General features: G+C 39.7%; 1 protein-coding gene across 6 annotated transcripts in view; it reads right to left on the bottom strand.

Moving 5' to 3' along the window:
* Positions 1-588: 588 nt before the first annotated feature.
* hsd17b3 (hydroxysteroid (17-beta) dehydrogenase 3) overlaps positions 589-12,277 on the bottom strand; it is a 63,436-nt gene continuing 51,747 nt past the window's right edge. For 2 of the 6 annotated variants that reach the window (XM_048595427.1, XM_020511239.2), the window contains exons 9-11: positions 5,301-5,366; positions 1,140-1,286; positions 589-1,023 (exon numbers count right to left, since the gene is read on the bottom strand). In XM_048595427.1, the coding sequence (XP_048451384.1) occupies positions 910-1,023; positions 1,140-1,286; positions 5,301-5,366 (327 nt within the window). In that variant the 3' untranslated portion in view covers positions 589-909. The remainder of the gene's footprint in view (positions 1,024-1,139; positions 1,287-5,300; positions 5,367-12,277) is intronic. The other 4 variants (XM_048595432.1, XM_048595431.1, XM_048595429.1 and 1 more) reach the window with 2 other exon arrangements.

The raw sequence follows: 12,277 nt of genomic DNA, 5'->3' as shown, positions 1-12,277 counted from the left end.
CCCTTCCTCAGAACTGAGGAAGGGTCACCGGACCCGAAACGTTAACTCTGTTTTCTCCTCCACAGATACTGCCGGACCTGCTGAGCTTCTCCAGCAACTTTGTTTTTGTGCTAAAATAACAGTGTTGTGCTGCATCCTGCACATCATCGCACAGCAGGAAAAATACAAGGGAAGGAAAATAAAGACATTCTGTTCATTCAGAACTGCTCTGAAGAAGGGTCACTAGACTCAAAACATTAACTCTGATTTTTCTCCACAAATGTTGCCAGACATGCCAAGATTTCCCAGCAATTTCTGTTTTTGTATTGCTGACTGAGATACTTTGATTGATAGAATATCAATTATTGGAGACTCACAAGAAATCCTAAATTCTCCAGCCTGCTCCTACCAGTACCAATCATTGAATACCTGAAGACTATCCTCACCCCCAATCTCAACCCTAACCCTTTTCAGTAAGTGTTCCTTCAACCACACATTCATCGTTAATGCATCTGATCAAAGGGTCCCATCACTTATTAGCACACATCATTAAAAAAAAATGAAGCAATGCTTGGAAGAAGTATAAATCAGTAAATTTTATTTGATGTGATTAAGAAGACGGAGCACATCGGTCAAACATTGATGTGCATACTCTTAGTGAATTTTAATGGCATGCAGAACAGTAAATTTTCCAATGTCTGCTAACTCCCTCAAAGATGAAAAGCAGCTCATTATCAAGAGCTATATTTCAACAGCCAAACTTTATTATGTATTTGAAAGTTCACGGAAAGTTATAGTAAGCTTGCTAACGTTTATTTTAATCAGGCAAAAAGACATTGAGCATTGTTCAGCAAAGCTATAATCTGAATACAGTATCAACAATACTATGGATTATGAGACACAATGAACCAAATGAGCATAATGTTCCTCCTAGGGTTGAGGATTTCTGTAACTTCTGCCCCTATTCTGCAGATAGTTCCTCATTTTATCCAGGAACACATCACTGTAAGTAATCCACTGTGGTAGTTTGCCATAAACGTAGGCCTAAAAGGCAGAAATCCAGATTAACAGTGATTTGACTTATTAAATGCAATTTATCGATACATTCTTGAAATGATTACAGTTAACATTCCATCAACATCCTGACAGCAAATAATTACCAGTATCTCATGTGGCAGACAACCATGGCCTCGCTCTCCAAGTAATGTGCAATCCAATGAGCTTCTCACATATTCTTTCGCTAATTTTGTAATGATTCCAGGGTTAAGTTGTGACATCGCAGAAGCAACCCCATAGGGCATTAAACACTGCAAATAAGTTTTTTAAAAAATCATTTCAATGCTGAATACTATTGGAAAATAACAGAAAAAAAGACTTCGTGCCCAAAATCATGTAAATTTGCACAGGACTTGAAAAATATGGGGGTTAGATATTGATTCTGTTATGAAATGAGAATGTAAGGAACAATCCCTGCACTTGAATGGTTAGGCCCAAGGCATACTCAATACTTGGCTCCAGATACCTCAATGACTTCTTGATTGAAAAGTGGCTCTGAAGAGCACACCATTATACTGGCACCAGCATATCTAAGTCCTTGTGAAGGAATCAGAAGGAAACCAGGAGACAAGTGGAAATTAGGGGTGTGATGGTAATGGTGGCAGTTGGGGAAATCAGCATTGGGACACGAGCCTCGCAAAAACATAGAATCAACACAGCAGCTAATGGGAAGAGTACTTTAGGAAGCAGCGGTAGAAACAGCAGATGCTGTAATGGTAATCTTTCAAAATTCTAGATTCTGGAACAGTTCCTACAGATTGGAGGGTAACTAATGTAACCATACTATTTAAGAAGGGAGGCAGAGAGAAAACAACAAACTATAGGCTCGTTAGTTGGACATTGATAGTGGGGAAAATGCTAGATTACATTATAAAAGATGTAATAGTAAAACACTTGGAAGAATGACAAAATCAGACAGAGATAGAATGGACTTACAAATAGGACAAATTTGCTGGAATTTTGTGAGGCTGTAACTAGTAAAATGATTAAGGGGGCATCAGTGGATGTCATTTACTTGGACTTATGGAAGGCTTTGCATAAGGTCCTACATAGGAGATTAGCTTACAAAGGTAAAGTGCATGGGATTGGCGCTTGTGTACTTAAATGGATCGAGAGCTAGTTGGCAGACAGGAAAGAAAGATTTGGAATAAATTGATCTTTTTCCGAGTAGCAGACATATTATATATACATATATGATGTAGATGAGGAAACTGTGTGTCTTATTTCTAAGTTTGCAGATGACATAAAGCTGAGTGTGAGGGCATGCAGTGAGTAGAATGCAGGAACCTCAATGCAATTTACACAAGTTAAGTAAGTGGGGAAACAAATGGCAGATGCCGTATAATGAGGATAAATGTGAGGTTATCCACTCCAGGAGGAAAAACAATAAGACAGATCATTACCTGAATGGCCAGAGATTAGGAAAGGGAGAGGCGCAATGAGACCTCATTTCATACACCCTTCGCTAAAAGTTAGCGTGCAAATGCAGCAGTATATATGATATGTGTTGGCCTTCACTGCAAGAATATTCAAGCACAACAATAGTGATGTCTTACTACAAGTGTACAGTGCATTGGGAGACCACACCAGGAGTATTGTATGTACATTTGATATTCTTATTTGAGAAAGGGTGTTCTGCTTATAGAAGGAGTTCAAAGAAGGTTTACCCAGACTGATTCCTGGGGTGGCAAGACTGACATCAGAAACAGACATGATCGGTTAGGGCTATATTCACTCGAGCTTAGCAGAATGTGGGGTTATGTCAAAGGAACTTATAAAATTCTAACAGGATTTGAGAGGGTAGATGCAGGAAGGATGTTCTCATTGATCAGGAAGTCCAGAACCAGGAATCCTTGTATAACAGTAAGGGGTAGACCTTTTAGGACAGAGATGAAGAGGAATTTCTTCACCCAAAGAGTTATGAGCCTATGGAATTTTCTGCAACTGGAAACCGTTGAGTTCAAAGCAATGTTGCACATTATTAAGGAGTGTCCTAACTGACAAACTAATCAAGTTAAACTCAGCAAATGAGGCAATTGCTTGGCTGTAATGTCTTCCAACTGAACAGCCTTACATATTATTTGTGTTCCTTCAATTCTGGATATCCCAAAGTAAAACTGCTCCATGACTGATGGCCATGCATTCAGGTGCCAAGGCCTAAACTCCAGAATGTCTCTCTTAGCCTCTCTTCCCTTATTTAAAGCCTACCTAATGAACGAAGCTTAAGGTCAAATATCCCAATATCTCTTCATGTGGCTTAGTGTCAAATTTTATTTGATTATGCTCCTATGAAGAAGCATTTTATTACGTTAATAATGCAATTATCTTTGTTGCTGCACATCTTGTCCAAAATGAATAACTTCATGATGAAACTATGAAGCCCGAAGTAGAGATATTTAAGAAAACATTTTTAGTACAATTCTCACGCAAAACAGAATTGCAAGCAGTAAGACAAGATTTGCAAACAATCAGTAGCATGTAAATCACATCGTAGAATAATGGACAAAATTCACAGAGAACAGATTTTTTTTTGTTTCTTTTTCTTTGTTTCTGTATGAAACAAAAATTTCTGCACAGAATTTTAAATGGAAAATGTTCAAACACAAGCAACCAAAATCTTACACAAAATATGACGTTAAATGATAAAGAAAATTACTTCATTCTTGACCTTTTCCCCAGTATTATCTTTCTTCAGCTCTAAAACCACCAAAACAATAAATAATTATGGACTATATCCTTGAAGATTGACAATTCCAGCCCAATAAGTCTGCACTTAGAGCACTTTGAAAAAGATATAACATGGATGTTGTCAGTTGTACAGATAATAGCCATACAATAATTTGATACATTTCATCTTTCAGCACTTGCGCACTTGAAGTTTGTTAGGATGTCTGCATGAGATTGTTCTATATTGTACCACGTTGTATGTTCTGCTCTATATAATAGTTAGACACTGTTCGTACAACAACAGAGCAACATTGATCTATATGAACCAGTAAAACCTTTCTTTAGCAATAATTAGAAATAATATACCTCAGATGTGCTTTCTCAAAAACAAATAAAGTGGATAGCAAAGTTGTCTTTTAAAAAAACATAACTAGATAACCTAGGTCCCAAGTATCTATTGTTTCCAGAAACTCTGTAACACTCAATACAGATAACAAGTAGTTATGTGGCAGTTTGGAAACCAAACACCAAATACCAAACACTTTCATAGTTAGTATGATTGGAGCAGAAATACTGTTCAGAAACATAAAGGAATACTTTCTTTGAAGATTTCCCCAATCAATTGCTTTAACTTCAGTAGAAGAATCACAGGAAACTCTCAAAAAGCATGCTGTCAAACATCCAGCCATGAGAAATGTACCAAAAATAAGCATTTTATCTTTGGAAGTGAATAGACTTTGAAGAGATCTCCTTCAAACTTACAAACAAGAATTGATGAAGGTGACCCAGGCAACTACTTATTTTCTGTAAATAGTTCAAATATAAAGGGATTAAAAGTTTAAAATTAGCAAGTTAGGAATAAGAAGTAAGAAAGTATATTTTCTCTCAAAGAATAAACAGTGGGACAAAGTTACCAGAAAAGCTACCAAAAATCCAGTATAAATGATTTAAGAGAAAATTAGATACATTTCTAAAGAATAGGATTGAAGGAATGTAGATGGGAAGAGTTTAGCCCGGAAAAAGAGACAAGCTTGTTAGGTCGTATTACCTTTTTTTCCTTAAAAGCTCGTGTTCTAAATCAGCATGTAGGGCATGTTTATACAAATAAACTATGTTTATTCATTCATAGCAAACAATAATTTAGATAATTAGCCTTAATTAATATCATGTTAGAGAGAAAGAAATTTAGTTATACATCTAGAGGATACCACTCTGCATCAAGCCAAGGGCAAAGTAAGAGGGCAGCCTCCACAGATGAGCCCAGCTGGTGCAGGGAGTGAACTCGATCACTGGCATCATTCTGGCCTAAACATCCTCTACCCAGCCAACAGAGCTAATTGACACCACACATCATACCATATGAACTGAACTATAAATCTGGCTGTATGTTTTACCGGAACGTGAAGTTCTTTGTTTTATTTAAATATTTGACCATTTTGCTTTCGAATGTTTACCATAAAATTTACATAAAATAATGCTTTGCAAAACTAAAATGCCAAACATTACTCCTACAGTAGGAATGCAGTGGAAATATATTGCTTATGTTCCATGTTCTTCCATTTCCCACAAACATGCTCACAAAGATTATCCACCTTTACCTTTATGATGATTCCCTTTGAGCCATATTCTGCTTGACAGCCTCTGGAGAATCTTTCCACAAAAATCTAGCAAATAATTTAATAAGAATAGAGTTTATACATTTTTAAATTATGCAGACCACAACAAGCCACTTAAGTGACCAATTGAGGGCCCTTTCCTGATTCCACTGGTTAAGGTGAGAATGGGCCTCTGGCACGTAGGACAACCAGGTCAACTCCAACGGCCTTCTGGTGGATGAGGGGAAAGGCCACCTTGTCAGACACTCTTGGTTCACAAGGGTCCCCCATTAACTAACTGTCCCTTGTATCCTGCTGACCCCATTTATCTGATTGTGAGAGAAAATCTAACTACTGCCCCTTAAGTTCAATGGCATTATCACCCCTGAATCCCCCACAATCAACATCCTGACCATAAACTGACTGGACCAGCCACATAACTACTGTAGCTATTAGAACAGGGAAGAGGCTAGGAATCCTGCAGCGAGTAACTCATCTGACTCCCCAAAGCCTGTCCACTATCCACAAGGTACAATCAGGAGTGTGATGGAAAACTCTCCTCTTGCCTGGATGAGTGTAACGCCAACAACTCCCAAGTAGCTTGACACCATTCAGAACAAATCAGCCTGCTCTTTCCGGCATGCCAGCCACGTTCTTCAATATTCACCACTTTCATCACTAATGTGCAGTGGCAGCAGTGTGTACCACTTACAAGATACACTGCAGAAACTCACCAAGGCCCCTCCAACTGTATTTTCCCTAGCCATGACCTCTACCTCCTCAAAAAGCAAGGGCAGCAGATACATGGGAACACCATCACCTGCAAGTTCCCCTCCAATCCATACACTATCTCAACTTTGAACGATATTACTATTCCTTCAGTGTCATTGGGTTAAAATCCCAGACCTCCCTCCCTCACAATATTACACCCTAAAGGCCACAGCAAGTCAAGAAGACAGCTCAACACTATCTTCTCCAGGGCAATTAGGGTGGGTAATAGCTGCTTACTGAGACAATGATACACACATACCATGGATGATTAAGAACAAAAATCATCTATCAATATGTCCATCTCCTCTGGTGCAGACCCAACAGTCCCAGTGGTACTATTGAGCTGCCAGTTATCTGATTGGCAGATTACTACATGGAACTACAATGTTGTAGTCATTACAGAAATTTGGTCGAAAGAAGGACAGGGCTGACAATTCAATGTTCCAGTGTTTAGGTGTTTTAGGCATGATAGAGAGGAATATAAAAAGGGGTGGAAGAGTTGCATTACTGATTAAGGTGAATGTCACAGCTGCATGAAGAAAGCACATCTTGGAGAGCTCATGCAGCGAGGTGATATGGTTAGAACTCAGAAATAAGAAAGGGCAATCACAATGATGGGTTTTATTATAGCCAGCAGAAGATAGACGAACAGATATGTAAGCAGATAATGGAAAGAAGTAAAAACATTAGGGTTGTTGTTTGGTTTTAACTTTAACTTTAACCCAACATTGACTGGGAATTCCTTAGTGCCAGGGGGTTAGATTAGGCAAAATATGTTCGGTACATCCAGGAGGTTTTCTTGAAACATTATGTAGACAGTCCAAGATTTTTGAGTAGATCTGTAGTTCAGGTTGAAGTTGACTCGCCGAGCTGCTTCATTGTTCCACAGACGTTTCATTACCCTGCTGGGTAACGTCATCAGTTCAGCCTTCGATGAAGCGCTGTTGTGTTTTCCCGCCTCTTATTTAAACTCTGGTATCCGTTGAGCTGGATTACCTCGCTTCCGGTTTTCCTTCACAATGGAGTGTATATGGGGTCTAGCTCTATATGTTTATTGATGGCTTTCTTAGTGGAGTACCAGGCTTCTAGGAATTCCTGTGCTTGACTCTGCTTTGCCTGTCCCAGGATCCTGGTGTTGTCCCAATCGAATTGATGGTTCTCCTTATCCATGTGGATGGAGATGAGTGACTATTGGTTGTGTCTTTTTGTTGCCAATTGATGTTTGTGTACCCTTGTGGTTAATTTCTTTCCTGTTTGTCCAATGTTGTGTTTGTCGCAGTCTTTGCAGGGACTCTTGTATTTGACATTAGTCCTGTCCATAGTGGGTAGTGGGTCTTTGGACCAGGTGAGCAGTTGGCGTAGGGTTGATGTAGGTTTGTGTGCTACTTGGATGCCCAGTGATCGTAGGAGTCTTGTGGTCAATTCAGATGTGTTCCTGATGTAAGGTAGCGCGGTGAGTGTGTCAGGGCGTGTAGTATCTTCCTGTTGTCATACGTGTGATATGCATCTTCTGATCTGGTTTTTCGGGTATCCATTGTCTTTGAATATTTGGAAGAGGTACTCTTCTTCTTCTTGGCATAACTCTGTGCTGCTGCAGTGTGTTGTTGCCCTTTTAAATAATGTTCACACGCAACTTTATTTGTGTGTGTTAGGGTGGTTGTTGTTGAAATTCAGTACTTGGTCAGTACGTGTGGCTTTCCTGTGTACCTTTGTTAGGAATTCCCCATTAGTCCTGCATTCCACCATGACATCCAGGAATGGGAGCTGTTTGTTCTTTTCTTCTTCCCTCGTGAATCTGATCCCGGTGAGGGTGTTGTTTATTAGTTTGTGTGTCTCCTCTAGTTTGGTCTGTTTAATATCCGTATCGTATCCATAGTTTCGGTAGGATTAGCAGGAGGGCCATACTTTCAAGTCTCTGCATCACCGCTTCAGCTATTAGTCCAGAGATAGGTGATCCCATGGGTGTCCCATTGATCTGTTCGTATATTTGGCAGTTGAAGGTGAAGTAGCTTCAGCATGTTGTCTGTGGAGATGATGTCACTAGGGTCTTGTTGTTTTAATAGTGTTGCCAGTGTTTCTCTTGCTAGTGGTATGCCTATCGATGTGACCAACTACAGAAGGACTGTACTGGACCTTACATTGGGGAATGAGCCTAGCCAGGTGATCAAAGTTTCAGTGGGGGAGCTTCTTGGCAACAGTAATAATAATTCCATAAATTTTAAGATATGGATAAGGATAAGACTGGTCCTCGGGTGAAAGTTCTAAATTGGAGCAAGGCTAATTACGACAGCACTATGCAGGAACTAGAGAATTTAGATTGCGGACAGCTATTTAAAGGTAAATCAACATCTGACATGTGAGAATGTTTTTTGGTCAGTTGATCAGAGTTCAGGACCAGCACATTCCTGTGAGGATGAAAGATAAAGGATGGCAAGATTCAAGAATTCTGAATCACAAGTGATATTGCAAGATCAGTCAAAAAGAAAAATGAAGCACATTTCATTTTTAGAAGACTGAAATTAGACATGATCCTTGAAGAATATAAAAGAATTGGTTAAGTACTTAAACAAGGAATTGCAAGGGCTAAAAGGAGCCATGAAATGTCTTTGGCAAGTAGGATTAAGAGAAACCAAAGGCATTTTATTTGTATATTAGAAGCAGGAGGGTAGCAAGGGAAAAAGTAGGACCATTCAAGGACAAAGGAGGGAATTTATGCATTGAGCCAGAGGAAGTGGGTGAGGTCCTTAATGAGCTCTTCATATTGATATTGATCAAGGAAAATGATATGAATGATAATAAGGTTAGGGAGGGGTATGTTGATATTCTCGGGCATGTCATATTAAGAAGGTAGTGTTGAGTGTCTTGGAAAGCTTTCAGATAGATAAGTCCACAGGCCTCGATGGGATCTATCCCAAGATACTGAGGGGGACAAGGGAGGAGATTGCTTAGACCTTGACAGAGATCTTTGTATCCTCTTTAACCACAAGCGAGATCCGAGAAGACTAGCCCAAAGCCAATGCTGTTCCTTTGTTTAAAAAAAGGGTAACAGGAATATTCCAGGAAATTATAGGTCAGTGAGACTTATATCAGTGGTAGGGAAATTATTAGAGAATATTCTTGGGAACAGCATTTACTCCCATTTCAAAAAGAATGGATTTATTCACAATAGTCAGCATGGCTTTGTGCAGGGGAGGTCTTGTCTCACAAATTTGATTAAGTTTTTTGAAGAAATCACAAAAGTGATTAATGGGGATAGGGCAGTCGTTCTCTGAATGGACTTTACTAAACCATTTAACAAAGTCCCTCATGGTAGCCTGGTCTACAAGATTAAGTCATATGGGTTCCACAGCAAATTAATAAGTCAGATACAAAATTGGCTAGGTTGTGGAAGACAGAGGGTAGTTGTGGAGGGGTGTTTTCTGACTGGACATCTATGACCAGTGGTGTTCTACAAGGATCGGTGCTGGGCTTCTGTTTTTTGTAATTTATATAAATGATTCGGACAAAACTGCAAGTCGTCTGATCAGTTAGATGGCAGATGACGTGAAAACTGGCAGAATTTTGGATAGTGAAGAAGGTTGTCAGAGGATACAGCAGGATGTAGATCAGTTGGAAAGTTGGACAGAGAAATGGCAGATAGAGTTTAATCCAGACAAGAGTGAGGTGATGCAATTTGGGAGGTTAACTGCAAGAGAGAAGCATACAGTAAATAGCAAGACCTGAGGAGCATTGATCTACAGAAAAATCTTGGGGTGCAAGTCTATAACTCCCTGAAAGTGGCAACACAAGTGGATGAGGTATTAAAAAAGGCATAGGGCATGTTTACTTTCATTGGTCAGGGCCTTGAGTATAAAAGTTGACATGTCATATTGCAGTTGTATAAAAAAAACTTCGGTTAGCCACATTTGGAGTATTCTGTGCAGTTCTGGTCACCACACTATAGAAAGAGCGTAGAGGCTTTGGAGAGGGTGCAAAAGAGGTTTACCAGGATTGGAGTGTAATAGCTGTAAGGAGAGATTGGACAAACTTGGATTGTTTTCACTAGATCAGAGGGTCAAGCAGGGCCTGATAGAAGCATATAAAATTATGACAGTTATGAATAGGGTGGGTAGTCTGAGTCTTTGTCCTGCGGTGGAAATCTCAAATACTACAGGGCATAGGTTTAAAGTGAGAGAAGGAAAATTTAAAAGATGTATGAGGCAAGGTTTTTATACAGAGGGTGGTAGGAGCCTGGAACGTGCTGAAAGGGGAGACGGCAGAAACAGATATGATAGCAGTGTTTAAGAGGCACTTAGACAGACACATGAACAGGCAGGGAATAGAGAGGTATAGACCATGTGCAGGCAGATTAGATTAGTTTAGAATGGCATATTGGTCACCACAGACATGGTGAGCCAAAGGGCCTTTTCTTGTACTATACTGTTCATTGTTAACACTGGGCAGGGCTGGGCAGGGTGGATGTAGTGGTCATCCTTAATATACTTATAAATTACATAAAATGGATTGGGTGCCACCGACACGATATGGCCCAGCGTGGACAATTGGTCAATGGCTTAAGCAACTGGGCCCAACATTAAATTTTCTGTAAGCTAGTCCTGATGGAATTCAAAGAGGCCAAGGTTACCACAGATCAAAAGCAAACAAGAATCAGTCCAGACCTTATTACATATAGAACAATGGGAGAATTGTTATGACCCAAAACCTATTAAGACATACTCAGCCAAAACCATTGAGACAGACTATGTTTGGATATTCCCCAGTTTCGGACAGACCCCTTAACAACATGGAATAATTATATCTTTAAAAGGGGATGAGTACACTTAGGATGACCGGCCTAATCTCACTGGGTGATGAGATCCCTACCCTGTGACCCCATTGGCTGAAATCAGACAGCATTCCGGAAGGGCTCAGAAAAGGGGTTAAGGAGGGACACCTGGTGGCCATTCGGTGAAGACTCAACTAAAAAGTCTGTGCAAGACACATCTTCATATTAAGGAGACCCTGAGTGCCCTGTTGACAAAGCTCAATGAGTTGAAACCAGCAGCTCAATCAAGTTCATCAGAGCAAGTAGAACGTGAAATTTTTCAGGCAGTCAGCCTAGTTTGGGAAAAAAATTAACTTAATTTATTTAAGAATTGTTTTCTGTAACTTTCAAGTGTTTTAATAGAACTAAGTTTGAATCAGTCTTTTGTTTGTCACATGCAGCAAGAGGACCTGGGTAAACATGTTTTATGAGTAATAAACTGGCCAAAGTGTCTGCATAGAATATTTCACAGGCAATACCAGGGTTCCACTGACTGTCAGAAAGGATTCAACCCCCAGCTTTTGGGTCCAGAGGTGTGACAACTGCTGCCAGCACTAAATCCAGCCCATTATTTAATCCCATGTTGGGCCTCTCACCAAATACGGTCTGCTGTGTTTTAAGGACCCTTACCCTCACCTCAAATTTTACACTTGATGACCCATTAAAAGTGTGGCCATAAATCTTTCTCATGAATATATGTTCCCTTCTTTAATCTCCTGATCAGTATGATCATCTGTGACTTTACATTAGTTAGTTGAACTTAATTAGATGAGAAAAGACAATAAAGCATTTGAGGAATAATTTTGTTAAGAAAATTGTTTTTTTACAGTGTGGGCACAATTTGCATTATATGAGGTGGACATGACAGAGTATCAGCTCTGGTTCAGTCGGTAGCACACCCTTCTCTAAGCCACAAAGCCCCACTACCAGGCTGGAGTGAATTAAAATCAAAACTGATGCTCCAGAGCAGTACTGACATTGTTGGAAATGCCAACTTTATGATGAGATATTAAGCCAAGGCTCCGTCAAATTTTCAGATGGGTGTTAAAGATCCCAAAGCACTATTTTGAAGAATAACTGGGTGTTATCCCTGGAGTTCTGGCGAATATCTATCCGTCAGTTAACATCACAAAAACAGCTATTGTCTTTCAGATAAGATATATATTCTGCATCATATACAAGTAAAAATGCTGCAAATGCTGGAAATCTGAAACAAACACAGAATGCTTCAGAAACTTGGCAAGTCTGGCAGCATCTGGAGAGAGAAACAGTTAACATTTCAGATTTGGTATAACTCTTCTTCAGAAGAAAAGGGTGTTGAAACACACACACACACACACACACACACACACACACACACACACACACACACACACACACACACACACACACAGTGACACACACA

The sequence above is a fragment of the Rhincodon typus genome, chromosome 3, assembly GCF_021869965.1.
Source record: "Rhincodon typus isolate 14 chromosome 3, sRhiTyp1.1, whole genome shotgun sequence".
Classification (NCBI taxonomy): domain Eukaryota; kingdom Metazoa; phylum Chordata; class Chondrichthyes; order Orectolobiformes; family Rhincodontidae; genus Rhincodon; species Rhincodon typus.
Note: the sequence above shows the minus strand (reverse complement) of the source record. Positions and strands in the feature narration are given on the sequence as shown.